This window comes from Antechinus flavipes, chromosome 1 (genome assembly GCF_016432865.1).
Source record: "Antechinus flavipes isolate AdamAnt ecotype Samford, QLD, Australia chromosome 1, AdamAnt_v2, whole genome shotgun sequence".
Taxonomy (NCBI): domain Eukaryota; kingdom Metazoa; phylum Chordata; class Mammalia; order Dasyuromorphia; family Dasyuridae; genus Antechinus; species Antechinus flavipes.
Window position 1 is genome coordinate 347,505,042 of NC_067398.1, and position 22,658 is coordinate 347,527,699.

Below are 22,658 nucleotides of genomic sequence, written 5' to 3' on the forward strand. Positions count from 1 at the left end.
TCTCTCAGGATAAGGGTGATACAAGAGGAGAAAATACTATATGTATATATGGCAGGGGGTTGAGGAGAAGTGTTGATAAGAATGAGACCTTCCTTCTTTTTTTTTTAAATAGTATTTTTCCCACTTATGTGTAAAGAAAGTTTTCAACACTTACTTTATAAGACTTTGAGTTCCCTAATTTTTTTCCTTCCCTCTCCAAGGTGAGCCCTCCTTTCACATAACAAGAATGATAAAGACACAACCTTCTATCTTTGACTTTTCTAAAATGTTGCTGATCCTTCCTAACACGTTATACACAGGGCTAGAGCACAGAAAGGAAATGAAGGGAATTGGGATTCAGCCGAGGGAAGGGAATTGAAAAGCATTTATTAACTATTACCTATGTGTGAAGCAAGCTTCTAGGAACTGGGGACACGGATAAAATCAAGCTGCCTCTTTCTAGAGCTAGATCTAGATCAAGAGCGCCTCTTTCTCAGTGCTCACATTCTAACCGAGGAGACGACACATCAATGGAAATTCATGCTCATATTCAATATATGGCAGATAGGGCAGGTCTTAGAGGAACTTTCTAATTGTTTAATCTCGGACAACTTGCTTCACTACCCCCCTTTTTTCATCTTCTTTATTAAAAATGAGGGAGCTGGTAAAGATTACGGCTGTTATTTGTCCTTCGGTCTTGAGGCAAAGATTAGTTCTCAGGTCTCTTTACACTAAATTTATGATCCTAGAAACTAGACTCCCATTTCAAGCGGTTTTTCCCCTTACTAATCCTACTATTAATCCTTCAGAATCCCTAACAGAAGGGAAAGTGACAGCAAGAAAAAAAGAAAACCCATATTTTTTTCTTTCCTAATCGCTGATTTTCTTCCTGACTTTCTAACGGGACCCAAGTTGACCTCATTTCCCCCATTCAGCCATCACCAGTATTATGTAGGAATGTAGAAGGGCTTGCTGCCACAGGTGTGCCAGCAGGGGGAGTGTGAGACACAGGTTTCTTCCAAATGGCTCCAACTTCCATTTTTCTTATAGAAAGGATGAAAGTCCGATTAAAAATCCAATACTCTTTGTCTCTATTCCCCATCACACTCCAATAATTTCAGCCAGCACCTAGTAATGACTGAGGGCTTGAAAACGTTCCCAGAAACTAAGGATGTTGACCCATGCTTGCCAATTCCACTGACATGTTTCCTGGAATTCCACTTGTTCTGTGGTTCTCACACTTTGAGGTTCAGTGCATCCCCACCCCTTCCTCCACCCTTATCCTCCATGGCTCCTGGCCCTTCAGATCTCATTTCAATCCTCCTCCCCAAAAGACTGGAACAATATTTAGAGGGGGATCCTTTGATTTTGGTTGGCTGCTTTAGACTTGCTGGGTTTTTTTATTTTTCTTCCCCTTCCTCCACCCTAACACAGCCTGATATCTAAGAGGTGTCTAGAAAATGCTTGTTAAAAAAATAAAATAAAATGCTTATTGAACTGAATTAAATTGAGAAGGTCTATGTTAGATTTGTTTTTTGTCTCCCTACAACTAAGTACAGATACTTTTGCATATAGGATAATCATAATAAATATTTGTTGCTTAATACTTTATAATAAATGCTTGCTGAATTGAATTCTGGATTTCTTTCTCTTTAGGGAAGGAAAGACAGTTAGATTCCTGTGTGTGAGGAGCAGAGAAGGATAATTTATTTAATCTGGGATTCATTTCTGAAGTGACCCTGAAGTGGCAGAATCTTCCTGAAAGTGTTCTAAGTTTAGAGAAAAGGACCCACATGTGAAAAAATGTTGGTGGCAGCTCTTTTTGTAGTGGCAAGGAACTGGAAACTGAGTGGATGGCTGAATGAGTTATGGTATATGAATGTAATGGCCTAGTATTATTTTACAAGAAACGATCAGCAGGATGATTTCAGAGATGCCTGGAGAGACTTACATGAATTGATGGCAAATGAAGTAAGTAGAACCAAGAGAACATTGTACACAGCAACAACAAGATTATGCAAGATTATGTGATGATCAACTGTGATGGACTTGACTTTTTCAACAATGAGGCAATACGGGGTGGTTTCAATAGTTTTGTGATGGAGAGAGCCATCCGAGATGACTATGGGGACTGAATGTGAATCACGACTTAATATTTTCACCTTTTTTGTTGTTGTTTGTTTTATTTTATTTCTCATTTCTTTTCCTTTTGGATCTGATTTTTCTTGTGCAGCATGATAACTGTGGAAATATGTTTAGAAGAATTGCACATATTTAACCTATATTGGATTACTTGCTGTCTAGGGGAGGGGGATGAGGGAAAGGGAGAGAGAAAAATTTGAAACAAGGTTTTGCAAGAGTGAATGTAGAAAATTATTTTTGCAACTATTTTTGAAAATAAAAAGCTATTATTTTTTAAAAAGGAAGTGTTCTAAGCTTTTCTTTGGGAAACATTAGTCTGGTGATCACGGAAACTCATCATGACTCAGAAACACATTCTATTGGGTATTTTAAAATTCTTATTGTACAAATGTAATCCTGCATTCCTAAAAGAAGACTTCTGAAAGGGTCATCTTCAAACTAGAAATGACTATACATAATTGCTATAAATTTTTTTCCTCCAAGGGGAGGAAATGAATATGAGATTATTGGGAAAAAATTGAAAGTAAAATGGAAAGGGAATGATAAGTCAGAAAGAATTGACATGGAGTTGAAATCCCAAACAAATAAAGAAATGTACAAAGAGAAAGAAGCTATCTAAATGTCATGAGAGGAGTCTAAAGAAGTATTTCAGAGTATTTAAAGAACTTTAAAATGTGATTGTTTCTTCAGTAGTCTTTGAAAAATCATGTGGAGCTGATGGTGCTGTGACAGTGCAATTGTAACCAAGTAATGTTGATCACAGCCCACACCTAATGTTATCTTCTTTATGGTTCTCAGAGAATCAGTGATTTTCTATTCCTCAGCTCTGCCTATCTCTACAGGGTGGAACTGACTCATTGGCAAGGCCTGTGTGGATTTGTGGTGAACCAAAGCTCTATTTTAAGTTCACTATATTTCAGTGAGCATTAGCCACATGATCTCGACATAATGGCGTCAGTTTGATACAGAAGTAGTTATGCATGTACTATGTATAGCCTTTTTGCTGTTACCATAAAATTGGTAAATAAATATTATCTTATTACTGTAGTGGGAGAAATATCCTAGCTCCCTGCCCCCTCATGTAATTTAGGCTAATTTTTCCTCTAAAAGCATGGCAACCATTTTTGAGACTTAGTCATCTCAGGGACTAAAACCTGCTGTCATTACTTCCTGGACATCTGAATATGACAGCCATGAGGAGCTGCGGGATGCTATGGTTCTTGATTATTGAACTGCAATGGGCAATTTAAAGACTGAGCAGCTTTGGTTAGCTGAATTAACTCACAGTGAGCTGAATTCAAATTCTTGTTGAATATCCCTTTCCTGCTATATTAAGAAAACCTTTTTATTAACTGTTGAATGATCTATGGGTATCCCATTTCATTCCATTACCAATACATTACCAGGAGACTGTCCTAAGTTAGGGCCAGCCCAGAACAATAACTAGACTCTGATATATAGTAAAACAATAATACATCTATTAATTAACTGCAAACCTGCTACTTTCCTCGCCCTAGAAGTTTTCCATACATAGATCTAGGATTTGTTTAAATCCAAGAGTTCTGGGAAAGGTATAATTTGAGTTTGTTTGGTTTCCTTGCTTTATTCCCTTTGAGTGGCAAAGAAGCACCCAATCAGCTTTTGATTAATGCGGTTCTTTAGATGAAAGGGCACAAATATGAGCTCCAAGGACCTCACAATCGAAATGGAAAATGTAAGCACCTATCTACTAATAAGGTAATGCAGGATTAGAGGGTCAGAGGGAAAGCAATAGACTTAAGGGAGAGTGGAAAGGCTTCTTGTCAGGATCTTAGCTGCGATTTGAAGGAAGCTAGGAAAGCTAGAAGCCACCGACAAGGAGGAAGGGATTTCCAGGCCCTTGGATCACCATTGGAAAGGCTGGGAGTCAGCAAATAGAGTGTCTTGTTTGAAGAAAAACAAGGAGGCTAGAGTCACTGGCTATACTAGTTATATTAAAGTGTAGCTAGAAGAAGCAGTACAAAGAGTACTGGAGTAAGGAAGAGTCATCTTCCTAAATTACTAGTCGTGTGATCCTGGGCAAAGCACTTAACCCTACTCATTCCTTATCTATAAAATGAACTGAAGGAAGAACTGGCAAATCAGTGCAGTATTTTTGCCAAGAATACCCCAGAATGGAACATGAAGAGTTTAACACAAATGAACAACAAAAAATATTACACTAAGGAGAGTAAAATGTAAGAAGAATGGAACTGTAGGAAGTTCAGGATATTAAGGACTTTGAATACCAAACGGAGGATATCATATTTTATATATTTTATATTGGATCCTGGAGGCGATTATTGAGATTGAGTGGAGTTAGGGTAAGATGATGTGGTAAAACCTGCACTTTGGTGGCTGAGTGAAGGATGAAATGGAGTGGAGGGAGATTTGAAGACCAGCCAATAGGCTATTGAAATATGTCAAGCCAATTATCCAAGGCCTGGACCAGGGTGGGGACAATGATAGAGGAGAGAATGGGGTTTCTGATAGGAAAGCCAGGAGAACATCTTGAAAAACGATTGAAAAAAAATAGAAAGATATTAAAACTTTGATCATTACAGTGACTAATAATGAATTTATGAAATATTGTTGAAGTTTGCCTCCTTTTTCTTGGCAGGAAAGCATTCAGTGATAAGTGTGGAACAAGGCATATGTGTTAATGTGACATGCAACTGCAATACTCTGCAATTAATTAAAAAGAGCAAAATTATGATCCAAGTCTCAGGAGTATAAACATGACATTGATTATATAAGAGGCTTCATTGTCCATTGCATAATTTATATAACAAAGGAAAAAATCATTATATAATATAATAAATCTGCCTTAAAACTAATTTTATAGCTATAATAAATATTAGTTGGGCATTTGCTGAACTTTGCTTTCTTGGAATTTTTAGAAAGGGTGTGGGCGTGATCAGCTTCTTAAAAATTTTCAAGAGAAATTTGAACTAATGTTTTTTCTCTTTTGCTAAATTTCTCTAGGAAAAAAAGCAATCAGTTAAGATATTTCCAATAAATATAAAACTCCTCTCAAAGCTGGGAATGATTTTTAAGGAGTCTCTAATCTGGATTCTTTATAGATTCTTAGATTCTTTGAGTCAGCTGGGAGCTCAGAGATTAGTTAATCCAACTCCTCCCACGAGCATGAATTCCCACCTTTTCCCCTAGGGGAAAGGGAGAGAACAAAAATTTGTAACACAAGGTTTTGTAAGGGTGAATGTTGAAAACTCTCTATGCATATGTTTTGAAAATAAAAAGCTTAAAAAAGAGAATGGCTTATCCAAAGTCTGGCAAGCATATTGCAATGGAAAGAACATTAGATCAGCATTTAGAAGGTCTAATCTGAAGTATAACTCTGTTATTATTTGTGTGATCTTCGGCAAGTTATATAATAGCATTGGACCCCGGTTTCCTCTTCTACAAAATGGGATTGGAACTCTGTTCAAATCAAATTCATAAAAAGAAAATAAATCTATATGTGAAGAAAGCTGGTGGATTATGCCCTGAGCGCTGGACTGTCTATTTCAGATAGAAGCTAAAAAGAGGCAAAGAGAAGTGATGACAGGGAGAAATGGTGATGATGGAGGAATCATCAAGGTCATGGAAGGGTCTGGCTAGAAAACACTAGGTGGCAAGGAAAAGAGAGTTTCTATTTTCAGTGTGTTCCTTTAGTGAACTTTGCAGATCATCACAACCCTTATCTCTCCCATCCACCAGGTCCCAGAGCTGCTCTGTTCTCTCTGCCACTTGCAACTTCCCATTTTATTCCCACCATTTTCACCTCCAATTAGTAGCTGAGCCCAGATTAGTCCAAAATATCACAGTTAACTTTAAGAGAATTGCCTTTCTGTCACTTTTGAGCCACATGCACATGCCTGTATTTTCTTATTTATATTATCACAAAAAATTTTAAACTCCTTTCTGAGCTGAATGATACTTAGCAATTGTCTGTTGAACAGCCCACTGAATCAGAATGATGTTCCTATATTTGAATGTTGATATAGGTCAGGGCTCCTACCCTTCCTATCCTTTCAACTCCTTGACAAATCTTTTATTTATTTATTTTGTTTATATTTATATATAATTTTTCCGGTTACATGTAAAACAATTCTTTACATTTGTTTTTAAAACTTTGAGTTCCAGATTCTTTCCCTTTCTTCCCCCCCCCCCCATTGAAAAGGCATATGCGAAGTTACACAAAACATTTCCATAAAAGTCATGTTGTGAAAGAAAACATAGATATGCTCTCCACCAAAAAAAAAAAAAACCTTAAAAAAAAATTTAAAAAGTATGTTTCAATCTGTAGGGACCATGCTTTTTCTTTTCAATCTTAGAAGGTTAGGGCTGACAAGGACTTTAATTGCTATCTAGTTTAACTGATTCATTTTTTTTCTTTTTATAGATGTCTAACCTGAAGCCTGGAGAGATACACTGATATACACAAAATCACACGTTCAGTTGGTGGAAGCCTTTGGATTAGAATTCCAGGTCCTGCCTCTCAGTCTCGATGCTATTTTCACTAAAGGGAGCAAGCATTTATTAAGTGCTCACTATGCACTGAGCACTGTGCTAAGCTGTCCTATAAATCAGTAACCATACAACTCACAGCTTCAGAATGGGAACTCAGTGGATATGATGACAGCCCCAGTCCTGATGCCAGATATGAATGTAGTCCCATGGAAATTCAGTTGCGCTTCCTGCTTCCCCGTCCCCATAATGTCCATGTAAGATAAGAGAGGAAGGAAGAAATAAGCATTGTTAAACACCTACTAAGTACCAGGAATTGTGCTACATGCTTTACAAATATTTCATTTGATTCTCACAACACAACCCTGTGTTGTTACAGTTGAGGAAACTGAAGCAAAAAGAACCTAAGTGACTTGCTCAGGGTCATATAATTAGTAAACGTCTGGAGGTAGATTCAAAAACCAGGTCTTCCAGACTCCAGGACCAGGAGTCTATCCATTGTGCCATTTAGCTAAGATTAAGGAAGGAACCCTTGGAGAATGTAATTTATAATCAAGACAATGCTATCATTAAAAGTATACCCCACACATATTGCTTTTCTTATACTACTGTTGACAGCCATGAGAACGTTGGGCACCATAGTGGCAGGACTCATGGGGAAAGTATTTCCATGGGCCCTTCTCTAGACCAACCACACTGAGTCTGTATGCCTCTGAAGGGAACTAAAGAATGACAAGTCATTTATCTATCTATCTATCTATCTATCTAGATAGGTAGATATACATAGATGTACACACATATAAATAAACATATATATATATATATATATATAATTTTTCCAGTTACATGTAAAACAATTTTTTACATTTGTTTTTAAAACTTTGAGTTCCAGATTCTCTCCTTTCCTCCCTCTCCAACTTTCCATTAATAAAGTACATGTGAAATGATGCAAAACATTTCCATAAATGTCATGCATGTTGCAAAAGAAAACATAGATCTTTCCCCCACCACCTAAAAAAAAACTTTTCAAGAAAAATTAAGTTAAAAAAAAAGAAAGATTAATTCTTTGTTCAGACACAAGCAGTTCTTTCTCTGGAAACAGATAGCATTTTTCATCATAAGTTCTTCATAGTGTTAGATCACTATATAGCAAAATGACAAGATATTTAAAAGTTGGATCTTATTCTTTTCTTGTTAAATACCATCACTGCTACAGGTAGGAATCATAAATAATTCACTTTTTTTTTTTTTAACCAGGTCAGAGGTATTTCTAGGTAGTCATGTCAGCAGGAAGAAAAAAAGGGCACTCAACATAATAGGTGGCAAAAGGAGTAACTCATACTTCTTCTGTCTAACCTAGGCAGTTGGATTCCAAATTTTTGAAATGGTGAAAAGACTTTAAATGATTTATAATGTCTCACATTGCTGGTGATGTGTTGGGACAGGACCCAGAGGAGACACAAATTAAATCTATTCTTCAACTGAAGCCAACTTTTGTTAATAGACATTTCTAGAGAGGCATCAAAAAAATGTATATTCCAGAGATCTCAAGTGGAACCGATTTCTTAAGACCATACTATAAGCACTCATACAGATGAAAAAATGTGAGAAAGCTGAGCTTTATGGGAGCATAGAACTTTATAAAACCAAAATATTGTATCAGTATTCTGTAAAGCCACCATCATTTGTATTTTCCTGGAGACTATTTTCCTTTCGCAATTCTTTAAGTTTCCACATAAAAAGGCACTCGTCCAACCCCAATCCTATGCCCTGAGTTTTCTCAGTTCTTCCTGGTCTAGCCAATACACAGCTCTTCTCTACTATAGTCTCAGATGGGGGATTAACTAGATTTTTCTCACACAATTTTAACATCTATCCTGTTCCTTCCTCTCTCAATTAGAAAGGCAGTTACAAAGTATTGTATGCTATGACCGTATGAAAATAGCTATTTAGTTAGCATGGTTAAGTGGGGGTGAGCAGAGAGAAAATTCATCATCTCTGATGTATCAGAGTTTTAGGTTCCATTCCATTACCTTCAACTCATAAAAATAGCAAGCAATTTTGGCTGTCAACATCTGTTACTTAGGCAACAGAATTACCCAGTGAATTCAGTTTAAAGTAATAATCACACACACTACTGGTGGAGTTGTGAATTGGTCTAACTGTTCTGGAAAAAATATGGAACTTTTCAGGAAAAGTCACTAAATAAATTATATCCTTTAACCCAGAAATTCTACTATTGGATATATAGAACAGTGAGATGAAAGAAAAAAGGAAAAACATTAATTATACAAAAGTATTTGTAGCAGCCTTCTTTGTGGTAGTAAGGTATTGAAAATAAAAGCTATTCTCACTAATTTGGAGAATAGCTAGATAAATTATGTCATATACACATTCACAAAACTGTATTACTATATTGTAAGAAAAGATGACTATGATTCAGAGAAACATATGAAGTTTTATATGCATGAACACAGAGTGAAGTAAGTAGAAGCAGGACAATAAATTATCCAATGACTATGATAATGGAAATAAAAAGAACAAAAAAACCAAGCCAAACACTAAATAATTATAATGAATGATCCATCTTGGCCCCTGAAAAGAAATAAGGAGGCACTGCTCTCATTTGGAAGAGAAGGGAGGATTTTTATACTGTTAACATACTGGTTAACATAATTGACACCCATTTTTTAATACCTCCATCCCCATATGACATTTTAAAGTAATTATATAAATTATAAGAGAATGAAATTATAACACAAAGCAGTCATTTTATCTACCTGCCCAATGGTTTATAAAATATTACTATTATGTAATAATAATAGCTAACATTTGTGTACCAAATCTTACAAATAGATGCTCTTATTACCCCCATTTTATAGATGGGGAAATTGGGGCAGACAGCTGTTAAGTGACTTATATAGGGTCAAACAGCTAGTGTCTGCGGAAGGATTTGGATTCGGATTTTCGCTCTATGTGCTACGCCACCTATTAAATATAAAGGAATAATTATATGATAGTGACTTGGTCCTGTACCATTTCTACCTGAATTTCATTGAAAAATACAGAAGAATGAGATGAGAATAATAATAACATGTATATGGTGCTTTAAAGACTTCAGAATAACTTATATACATTATTTCACTTGACCTTCATGGAAACTTTGTGAAAGCAGATTTTATGGGAGTGATTCTCCTGATTTTACAGATGAGGAAACTGAGGCAGATAACTATTAAGTGACTAGCTCAGGATTACAGAGCTATATAGTGTCCAAGGCATTATCTCAAACCAGAACTTCCTGGTTCTAATGGCTGTCACATTAGGGTGGTTGACATTTTATGGAAGGAGTGGGGGTGGGTGGGGGAGGTGACAGTTGAATTTGCAAAGTTACTGCATGATACTTTAAACACTGATACTGTGTTATTTCTGACTGTGGCCATATTGGGAAACTGAAAACCAAGATAGCGTTTGGTAGAAAACAATTGGTCAGAGTAGTTTTATATTTTTTATCTTAAGAAAATATGTCAAGTTTCAGTAAAAAGACAATGGATATCTTGAGTTAAAGCACTTCATTTTAAAACTATCTTGGCTCATTATTGACTTTTGTAGTCACTTCAAGGAAATTTGTCGATCTATTTGTTTGTTACTTAAATGGTAATTCATTCATAGTCCAAGACAATAAAAATGAATAATGAAAGGTTTTCTTTTAAGATGACTTCCTTAACATATATGGAATACTGATATTTTATATCCAATGGGATTCTATCTATCTCTGTTTCTATCTCTATATCTTTATCTATATATCAGACCCATGCCTCTGAAGTTGGTATATTTTAAACTCCTATTACCCTTTTATAGATGAGAAAATCAGGACAAAGTCTACTTAACTTGCCTGAGGTGGGGTTGGGTTGGGGTATTACATAGATAGTAAGTTTGAGGCTGGATTTTAACTCAGGTTTTACTGATCTAGTTGCCCTTAATATTATAAAAGTTTCCTTGAGGAAAGACTTTTATTGTATAGACCTAAAAGTTCTTCCTAAAGTGAGCTGCTCTTATGATAACTCATGGCTAACATCCCTTTCACTAATCCCAAGGTATTCTGGGAAATGCTTATGGAATATAAAAAAGATTAAGCCACAACTTCCTATAATTCTATTGTTCAGTGTATTTTGTTTTAATGCTAGATCCCTGAAAATTGGTAATCTAAGGTCCTTGATATAGTAGAATACTCCCAATCATGCCGGATAACAAAATTTCTTTAGTTTAGAAGATATAAATGCATTAGGCAATCACAATGGACAATCTAGAGCTCCATTTTATTTTTATTTGTTTATTTATTTTTTTCAGAGCTCTATTTTATTTTTAAAAGCTTTTTATTTTCAAAACATGCATAGCATTCAATATTCAACCTTGCAAAAACCTTGTGTTCCAAATTTTTCCTCCCTCCCTTACCCCACTCTAGCTCCCAAATTACAAGTAATCCATTATATATTGATATATATTATTATATATTAATTATATATTAAACATGTACAATTCTTCTATACATATTTCCACAATTATCTGCTGCACAAGAAAAATCAAATCAAAAAGGGAAAAAGTGAGAAATAAAACAAAATGCAAGCAAACAACAAAAAGTGAAAATGCTATGTTGTGAAACATACTCAGTTCCCATAGTCTTCTCACTGTGTGCAGATGGCTCTCTTCATCACAAGATCATTGGAACTGGCTTCAGTCATTTCATTGTTGAAGAGAGCCATGTCCATCAGCATTTATAATCATGTAATCTTGTTCTTGCCATGTATAATGATCTCCTGGTTCTGCTCATTTCACTCAGCATCAGTTCATGTAAGTCTCGCCAGTCCTCTTTGTATTCATCCCGCTGGTCATTTTTTACAGAACAATAATATTCCATAACATTCATATACCACAACTTATTCCGCCATTCCCCAACTGATGGGCATCCACTCAGTTTCCAGTTCCTTGCCACTACAAAAAGGGCTGCCACAAACATTTTTGAGCATATGGGTTATTTTACCTTTTTTATGATCTCTTTGGGATTCAGGCCCAGTAGAGACACTGCTGGATCAAAGGGTATACACAGTTTGATAGCCCTTTGGGCATAGTGCCATACTGTTCTCCAGAATGGCTGTACTAGTTCATAACTTCACCAACAATGTATTATTGTCCCAATTTTCCCAAATTCCCTCCTTACCTTTTTCTGTCATCTTAGACAATCTGAGAGGTGTGTAGTGGTACCTCAGAGTTAATCAGAACTCTATCTTAAAGAGAGTTTCTGTTCTGAACAAACAGAATCTGTATAGGAAAATGATTCACATTTTTTCCAAACTCTCACAATTATGACATTAATCTTTCCTTAATACAAATTCATATTAAATAAAATAATTCATTCAATATTAATCTCTAGGGAGGAGACCTACTCTTTGACCAGAAAACGACATTCCTCTCACATCTGCCAAGTAAACCCCAAATGAGGTTGAAGAGTTGCACATGATTGACTAAACACCACCAAGAATCATATATTGCAAAGATTACCAAATCAAAGTTCTCTGTGTCTTTTGGGGGATGAGTTGGGTTGAAGATAGGGTGAGTTTGGGAGGGAACTATTTTCTGAGATCCTTCACTTTTCAACAAATTGAAGTGCTACTCATAATGTAGGCAATCTTAATTGTCTTGAAGGCTAGATCTTCAAATTTTAGGGAGAATTGGACTTATGATTTTCCCCAAAGCAGCAGTGTCAAATTCCATCCTACTTTTTAGACAATTTCTTTCAAATCATATGCTTAGAGGAGAAGTAAAGTCTAATAAACTCTAATAAAATTTTACAATTATATACTGTGTGAAAAAAGCAATCCTATGATACTCTATAGGATTTGGCTGAAATTTGGCCATGTAATTGGTAGCTCCATGGTACATATGACTGGTTTGTTCACCACTACTTCTAAAATAGTAAATGATTAAAATTCCAACAAAATCTTTTGTTGGTCTTTTAACAATATGTAGGTTTGTTCCCCCACTGCATTTGATTCACAATCTTAGTTCCACCTGCATTTTTCTTTCCAGTCCTTTCCTGTCTTGTTCCTTCAAACAGATAAAAAAAAAGCATAGCAAGGTTTTGGTTCAATGAAAAATTCGTCATGAAAAATTTCCAAATCTTCTACAAAGCCACAGATGGTAATATTCATTTATAATAAGCTCCAGGGTAAATTTCCAAATGATTGACTTTGTTATCTAACTACAATGACAAAAAAAGCAAAGCAAGATTTATTATGACTGAAACCTTCTCACTTCTCTCTTGGGCTCTATCCTTTTATTCAACAGGAAAAAATGTGTTAGTTAAGCATTTGTTGCTATGGTAACAGAAATATTGTCACAGAATATGAACATTATTTTCCTTCTTATCTTAAAAGTTGGAATACTCATACTATAGAAATAGAGAATTTGGTATCAACAATACAAATACAAGTATTTTGATTTTGAAATGAAAATGAAGACAAAATGATAAAGTAGGCTGTGATTTAAAAACATATATCCTACATTATAAGAATTTATAATTTGACACAAAAACTCTATTATTGAATAATTTGTCATTTGTTGGCTGATTTCATTGATGTTGGTAACTTCTTTTTAGTAAAGGCTTTAACCTATTCCAACATCATGAAGGATGGGTTTTTTTTTTCTTCATTCTGCGGGATTTTGGTCCAGGCCTTCTTCTCACTTCATGCCAGGGAAAAGCCTCCCCAACGTGGTGAGTGGGAAGAAATGTTAGGTCAGAGAAATGCTAGCTTTAGCATAGTGGTTAAATACACTTGCATTTAATTCAAGTTCATCATCTAAAAGTTTATTGTGACATATTTTGGTTTTAATTATAAGCTCAGTGATAAAATATCTGTTGTAACAAATTAATAGGTGTAGTACATCTATACCTTCATGATATTTTAAAATTCGGGTGAATAGTCCAGTCACTTAATTTAAAATTATACATAAACTAGAAAAAATCTGAAAACAGGATTTCAGAACAATTTTGTTAAAAATTAGGTCAAGAAATTTTAGACATGGCTAAAGGAAGACTGTGTTTTTCTTAATTTTTCACATTTGCTACAAACATTTGTTTTTTCTTTATTATTTTGAAGAGGGGAATTCTCAGGGGACATGGCTACAATTAGGGTTACAAAAAAAGAAAAGAGAATGGGATTATCAAAGCAATTTTAGAAAATGTACAGAAGTCAGAGACAAGAATGACAGTTTTTAAAGTTACCTATTGAGTTATTATATACTTAAAATGAAAATGTAATATGTTGGTATAAGTAATTTGTTTTAAAATTGAGGCAATATAATTGTTCCAAGATCCAAATGGTTCTCTCCTCTTCAGCTACAAGTTTTTTAAAAAATCTATTTGTTTTCAACATTTACTTTCATAATATTTTGATTTCCATTTTTTCTCCCTCCCTCTCCTCATCCCCTCATTGAGACAGGAATTAATCTGATATGTGTTATGATTGTATAATTATATTAACCATATTGTTTATTTTAGACAAAAAATTATGGAGCAGTTTCAATTACTACAAGTTCCCATTTAGGAATATTCCTGACATTTTAGGCAGAATTTGAGCTTCCTGCCTAATTTACATTTATATGTAGGAATTCTAGTTTAGAGATCTGTTTAACTTCTGGCTTCTTGGTGGTTGAGGCAAAATTTATTTTATTGGACACATTAGGTATTGTTATTCATCCCTTTTCTTTGAAGAAGAGTATTGACATCATCAGAGTCTTGACATGCAAGTGAATTGGATTTAAGTGAGGTAGAACTGTGCAGTCATTAATCTCATTTCTTCTCCAGAGTCATTGAAGTCCAATGGCAAAACATAAATTAGGACCACTGCTGATGGCCCCAAATGCAGTAAGAGAGGCCTTTTCGAGCTAAGATTTTTCCAGATTTGTCTGAGGCAACCCATTCAGTAATTAGTCTAGGTAAGAACTGAGGCAAAAGATGGCCTAGTTTGCCTTCACAAAAGAATCAGTCTGGGAGGAGAAGACCCTTAAGAGTTTCTGGCCAGAACAGAAATAATTGTTATTTACATTCATTTCGAGCCATCAAAATCCAGTGAGTCACACTTTAGATTAATAAACAGCATGTTAGTTATTCCTTCCACAACTTAACTTTTCCCATCTTGGTTTTGATATATTGTGAGTTGGTACAAGAAATTAAATGGGAATTTGGGGGGAGTTTTGCAAAAGTAGCAGACTATATACAAAGGCTAGCAGACAATATAGTAAAAGTTTAGGAACTCAGAAATGCATAAAACATGTATAATCTTGTATAATGTCAACATATTTTATATTTTAATACCATAATAATTCAGACTGCTCAAGAACAAAGGGTCAAAAAATTTTACATGGATTTTCCAGATTTGTGGGCACAGAATCCCTAACACCTGCAAAGTGGAAGGAATAACTATATTGTAATATCTGTGGATAAAGAAGCACCAGAAGGGAATTCCTTGTTTTTCCTACAGCTTTTCCTGTAGGAAAAAATATCCAGTTTTTCCTACAGAAAGAACCAACCTTTACTTGGGTCTCCCCTCAGTTCAATCCTTTGCTGTGATTCCTGTAATACCAACCAACAACTTCCTTCAGTATCTCTTTCTGCCACAGTTACATCTCATCTCCGCTCCTACCTCTCTAATTTGGACCCTCAAAAATCTCCATCTGGTCCTGACAGAGGTCTTTTCTTTTACATCTATTCTTTTGGTTAGTGGCTCTCATTCGGTGGTTGACATACCACTTGGGGGCTTGCCAATGGCCCAAGGAGTTCATACTCAAAATTTTTAATGACTCAGGTTATAAGTGGATCTAAAAAAATGTTGAGTAATATGTTAAATTACCCTGGGGGTTTAAAACACATTTTTTATAGTTGTTGAAAGAAGTTAAAAGAATGAAAAACATTGGCAATAATGCTACATCTCTTACATAGAGACTTTGATTTAGGAAGGAGGAAAGGCCCTGTTTATACTCACTTCAGACTGCTTCAATTAAGAAGTGTGCTTACTTAATATAGGTAAATACTCTTAAGTAGGTGTAATAATCAATGGTGCCTTATAGAAAACATGGTACAAGTAATGGAGATCAACAGTTTTATGTGCTATCTATTTTTAAAAAGTATATAAAACCATGATACTTTAAAGTAAATATTTCCATATGTTATCTTGTTTGAAACTCATTTTTGCAGATGAGAAAACTAAGGTAGAGATTGAGTGAGTTGAGTGGAATCACATAGCTACTAAATGTTCAAGGTAATATTTGAACTCGATATTTCTTGATTCCTGGTCCAGGGTTCAATCCGTGACACCACCTAGCTGATTTCTACTATGGAGGTGTTCATTTTCTTCAGAGCTTAAATTCAGAATTTAAAAAAACTAAAAAAAAAAAAAAAAAAAAAAAGTTTCGTTTCAGTATACTACACAATGAATTTCAGATCTGTGACCAAAAAGTTCAAATTAGCTGGAAAAGTAGATTATATACTATAGTTTATAGAAATAAAATTCATGAGTTACTTCAATACTTTAAAAGATGACTGTTAGGGATTTTCTGTGGACTTTCTTTCAATGGAAGTATATGACAATCACTCCATACCTTAGTTGACAGCCTTGATTAATTGCTGTGGCAATGCTTTTAGTGATAACTCCAAAATTATCTAGACTGGATCTTGAGTCACTAACACAGTTCATCAACTGACTGCACTTGAATTAAGTGAAACCTTTTCTGCTTGATATAAATTCAGAAAATGGAATCTCTGCAGACACACTTTTTTTTTTTTTGAGAACTCAGAATCCTGCATTCAACAATGAAAACGTAGGATTTTGCTAAAATAAAGTTTAAGAGTTTAAAATTGCACTATGACTGCATCAAGGCAATGACTGTATTTTTTGAGGTACAGCATTATGAATAATGATTTTTCTTTGACTATAGCATTAGTTAACTGTTTCTTAATAATACTTCTACATGGATGAATTTACTATTTCATTTTCCTACTAAGTAATTAGATATAAAGGAATTTCTGATTTACACTCTATAGTTTCTGAAGTAGATTGTAATATAATTTTAAAACCTCTCAAAAAGTATTTTTCATTGAATTCTGAAATACAAAATGAAACACACATCTGTTAATTTTCTTATATTCATTCATTTTTATATAATATTTAAGAGTATTTAATACTGAATTAAAACATGTTTTAAAGTGTCAATTGATATTAATTCAACAAACTATTTGTGAAATACAAATTTAAGGGACAATTCTGAATCATGAAGTTGATATTAAATAATTTACTCAAATTTTTCCTAGCTAGCAATATCTGAGATACCAAGACATATTTCAGTAGGAAATTATAATTACTGAATTAATAAATTATTTTCATGCTAGTAATATGTTTATTGCATTTTTCAAGCTACATAAATTTGCTGAATCACTTTGCATTGAATACTTCTAATGTTATAGGTATATTTTCCTTTATTAAAATTATCAAAATTAGAAATAAGTAAGCCATAAAATACACTTTGAATTGCAAGTAATAAAAACCCCCTTCATTTTAGCTCCCCACCCCAAAATTTACAATTATAGACAAAGGCTGAAAAATACAAACAAAATAAGAATTTGGCAAACTAATGCCAGGTTGTTTACAAAATAACAATCACAATATGATGAACTTTCATAAGAAGATTAAGGCTAGGTAGAAACTGAGGCAAAGAATGGCCTCTTTCCCCCAGTTAAAAAAAAAAACACCAAAAAAATCTAAATAATCCTCAACTATAATTTTCTGGATGATTTTATAACATTAAAAACAAAAGTGTACGTGCTATAATATAAAGCAAAATTAAAGTTATTTTCATCTTCTTATGAAATATAGATCATAGATAAAATGCATCTCTGAATAAAAGCAGGATGTCCTAAAATAATATCTATAGGGCATATGCTTCAAGTGTAAAACTTTCATTTTCATTATTCCTACTTTGGAATGGTCATAATTTAAGCCATTTTTATTCCCTATATACATTATATTCTTGTATTTACATAGTGTAAACCAATTTAAAAACCTGAAAGTGAAGGAAAAGGATATTTGCAATCAACTATACAACATTTACATAACAAAGAAAATAATCCTGAGTTTGCTGGGAGACTTAATTTCCCCTTATAGCACCTTTTTTTTTTTTTTTAAATCCCAAATACTTAGTGCATGCCCAGATAATACTATATATCAGGAATTAAGGTGTAATGCTATTTTCATGAACTAACATTGCTATTTTTCAGAAAATGTGAGCTGGTCAGAAAAAGTGAATGGCAGTTCATCAGTTGTTTCTACAGGTTCATTACTCCTAACGAATGGAGATGAATAATTTTGCACACCATGACTTGTAATAAGTGTATCTGGAGTGTGGTTGCAATGACAACTACCAGAGTTATCAGGTTCTGAATTGTAGACAATATGGAACGAGTCTGGAGAAGAATGATAATGTTCAGCTGCCAATGAGGTGGAGGTAGGGTTCTGGCAATGACTATTTGGCATGAAACAAGCTTGAAAGCAACTCTTTCTTCTCAATCCTCGATGAATGTCTAATTTAGCAATGAGAGGTTTGCCAACATTCACTTCTTGTCTTTCTTCTATAGTATCTTCCATTCCTGGATATTCATAGGATAAACACACTGTGAAGATTAGGTGTTCCTAAAAATGAAAAAAAAATGTTTTAAAGAATGAAAATTTATCATCCCTAAACATTTGCTCATCAATATTACATATGCTGCCAGACAGTTACCATGTTGATTTTGCTGAAAATTTTTTCTTTTTCTTTTTTTCTTTTTTTTTTTTTTTCAATTACAAAAGATGGCTCTCTGGATAACATAGGGAAAGGACATTTTTTGAAATGAGGTGATGTGGAAACAAAAGATATCAGTAAAAATAATTTTAAAATTCTCATCTCCTTTTCTAAGTCTCATAACTCTCCCAATCTAAACCCATACTCTAATTCTTCTTGGGTATTTCCTGAATCCTTTTCATCTCCCCTAAATTGGCAGAGGCTGCCTTTGCTTTTATTGTCAGTGTCTGTGTCCATTCCCTGGAGATAAAATATAATCTCAGTTCTTGGGACTGATAGACAGAATTACATAGTCCTCAGATTAATCTTCCTAAAAATTGTTGCAAAGAATTCTGTGTATTGTAGCTTAGAAAACTTGCCCTCCATAGCTATTAGATAAGACAAGTTCAAAGCAATAATGATGACAAAATCATCCTTAAATATGTGAATAATCTATATTTAGTGGCTATGTGGTTTGAAAATATTACAAGTTAGAACTTGCTTCTTACTTCAATATTTTAAAGACCTTGACTTTATTAGTATGAACTCTCTCTCAACTGATGAAAATATCAATTTCTCAATGACTCAGTAGATAGTCTTCATAAGATAGTCTCCAAAATTAATCAAACCCATGCAGTCCAACTCTCTAATATGGAAGACTCTCCCAAACTGAGTGAGGTTGGTTCTCACAGCACAGATGAAGAGTACCTGCCTGGACTTAAAGGCTCTTCAGGTTGGCAGAATTTGGCCAAATTTCTGCCCTGCACACTTAGCCTCTAAGAACTCAGGATCAGTTGCTCTATACCATGATGAAACATCAGAATGGAACTTTAGTAGGGGAAAAAAAAAACCAAACTACTGATGTAGAGAGGGGAAGAAAACTAACTAGAACAAGTTATAGGCTGAATCTATAAGAATAAATACATGTATTTATATCAAATACTCTTAAGTAAAAAATTGAAACTCATCAGAAATCTACTTGTACCCAATAAATATGGTCATCAAGAAAATTTCTCCCTAAAAGGCAGGTAGGAGTGAAAAATAAGATCAAAATAGTATTGGGAATTATAAGACTGAGTCTGCTAATACCTCTCTGTTAAACTTTTGGAAATCACTTCATTATTCTTTATTTTGAAGTTATTAAAAAAGGAAATGCTAAAAAAATTTAAAAGCAGAATTTATTCACAAAATAAGGGATGACAATAGCCTTTCTTTCTTTTCTTTTTTTCTTTCTTTCTTTTTTTTTTTTATAACTTTTTATTGATAGAACGCATGCCAGAATATTTTTTTACAGCATTATCCCTTGCATTCACTTCTGTTCTGATTTTTCCCCTCCTTCCCTCCCCCCACCAGATGTAAAGCAGTCCTTTACATGTTGAATAGGTTACAGTATATCCTAGATACAATATATGTGTGAAGAACCGAACAGTTTTCTTGTTGCACAGGGAGAATTGAATTCAGAAGGTATAAATAACTCGGGAAGAAAAACAAAAATGCAAGCAGTTTATATTCATTTCCCAGTGTTCTTTCTTTGGGTGTAGCTGCTTCTGTCCATCTTTGATCAATTAAAGCTCTCTTTATTGAGGAGATCCACTTCCATCAGAATACATCCTCAAACAGTATCATTATTGAGGTATATAATGATCTCCTGGTTCTGCTCGTTTCACTTAGCATCAGTTCATGTAAGTCTCGCCAGTCCTCTCTGTATTCATCCTGCTGGTCATTCCTTACAGAACAATAATATTCCATAACATTCATATACCACAATTTACCCAACCATTCTCCAATTGATGGGCATCCATTCATTTTCCAGCTTCTAGCCACTACAAACAGGGCTGCCACAAACATTTTGGCACATACAGGTCCCTTTCCCTTCTTTAGTATCTCTTTGGGGTATAAGCCCAGTAGAAACACTGCTGGATCAAAGGGTATGCACAGTTTGATAACTTTTTGAGCACAGTTCCAAATTGCTCTCCAGAATGGCTGGATGTATTCACAATTCCACCAACAATGTATTAGTGTCCCTGTTTTTCCACATCCCCTCTAACATTCCACGATAATAGCCTTTCTACAGTCCTAAATTTTGAGGCCAACAGCACAGAGAACAGCAACCACCACACCATATAGGGCAGTAATATCTTCCCCAGTATCCCATTATCAATCTAACAAGTCTAATAGTTACTGAAATATCTGCGGACAAAGAACAGGTTCACATTTCCAAATACAAGTGTGGTTGTTACCTTTAACTTCTGCAGTGAACTAAGTCGAGTGTAAAGACAATGCTTGGGAAGATCCTTGGACACTAAATAGCTACCAGTCTCTTCAGGGGTTCCTTTATTTGCATCTTTTGGATCAACATCTAGATCCTGTGAAAATTTGAGACATCCAACAAATAAATCAATAATAATCACTAAGCAATTATATCATGTAGAAAATCTTAAGAGAATCCTGGTTTTAGGGACACTTCTAGCTTAGAGGGAACTCAACATGGTGGATCAGGCACTGGGCTTGGACTCAGCAGATAAGTGCCTCTGGGAAAGCAATTGAATCTCTGTGCCTTGTGTTCCTTAATGAAAAAGGAAGTTTGGATTTCATGAATTTAAGGTCCCTTCCACCTCTAAATCTCTGACCCTGTTGACAGAATACAGTAGAAAAGTACATGGAAAACAAAATTTGAAACCAAAACTACTTGATTAAATTAATTTTTTAAACAAAGATTCAATTGGCAACTTCAATAATAAAAATGGGGTAAAAGACATCATTAACTTATTTTCATGAACAGCATTATAAGCATTTTAATAGACTACATTTTGGTCTAAGCACATGATTCTTTACTTTGAACTAAAAAGATCTTGTACAAAGCTTTCCACAGAAGGCACTTAATGAAGTGCAATGAAAATGCAATCAATAAACATGATGTGAAGATTATATTCCTACATGCCCATTCTATGTGCATGGAGCTTTCACTTACTTTTAATCACAACAACCTTAATCCACAGTAAGTACATTATTTCTTCAAGGATATTCTAGTGTCCTGAAAAAATAAACTTACCACGGAAAGGTATGTAGTTTCCTTTTTAAAAGATTATCATGGCAGGCTGAGCTAATATAATAAAAATAACAATTCTGCCCAAACTGGTCTACTTGTTCAGTGCCATAACAATCAAACTGCCAAAAATTATTTTATAATACTAGAAAAAATTAGCAACAAAATTCATCTGGAAGAACAAAAGGTCAAGAATATCAAGGGAAGTAATGAGAAAAATGCAAAAAATGGTGGCTTAGTAGTACCAAACTTAAAACTTTATTATAAAATAGCAGGCAGGAAAACCATTTGGTATTAAGAAATAGAGTGGTGAATCAGTGGAATAGATTAGATACACATAACACACAATCAAGATTTATAGTGATCTAGTATTTGATAACCCCCCAAACTCCAGCTTCTGCAATAAGAACTCACTATTTGACGAAAATTGCTGGGAAAACTAAAAAAATGATAAAAACAAATTAGGAGAACAAGGGATAATTTACCTATCAGATCTTTGGAGAAGGGAGGAATTTATGACCAAAGAACTAGAGAACATTATGAAAGGCAAAATGGACAACTTGGATTACATTAAATTAAAAAGTCTTGCCACAGACAAAACCAACAGAAACAAGATTAAAAGGGAAGTACAAAGCTAGGAAAAAATCTTTACAGTCAGTGTTTCTAATAAAGGTCTCATTTTTAAAATATATGAAGAACTGTGTCAAATTTATAATAACACAAGTCATTCCCCAACTGATAAATGGTCAAAGGATATGAACAATTTTCAGATGATGAAATTAAAGTCATCTATAGTTATGTGAAAAATGTTCTAAATAACTATTGATTAGAGAAATGCAAATTAAAAATAACTCTGAGGTACCATTTCACATCATTCAGATTGGTTAAGATGATAGAAAAAGATAATGATAAATGTTGGAGAGGATGTAGGAAAACTGGGACACTAATGCATTGTTGGTAAACTTGTGAAATGATCCAACCCTTTTGGAGAGCAATTTGGAACTATGTCCAAAGAGCTATAAAACTGTGCATAATCTTTGACCCAGCAATGCCATTATTGGGTCTGTATCCCAATGAAATCATAAAGAAGAAAAAAAGACCTACATATGCAAAAATATTTGTAGCCACTTTTTAA

General features: G+C 34.3%; 1 protein-coding gene across 2 annotated transcripts in view; it reads right to left on the reverse strand.

The window, feature by feature from the left end:
- Positions 1-17,119: 17,119 nt before the first annotated feature.
- MALT1 (MALT1 paracaspase) overlaps positions 17,120-22,658 on the reverse strand; it is a 91,961-nt gene continuing 86,422 nt past the window's right edge. For both annotated transcript variants that reach the window (XM_051969569.1, XM_051969568.1), the window contains 2 exons: positions 20,718-20,843; positions 17,120-18,347 (listed from right to left, as the gene is read on the reverse strand). In XM_051969569.1, the coding sequence (XP_051825529.1) occupies positions 17,925-18,347; positions 20,718-20,843 (549 nt within the window). In that variant the 3' untranslated portion in view covers positions 17,120-17,924. The remainder of the gene's footprint in view (positions 18,348-20,717; positions 20,844-22,658) is intronic.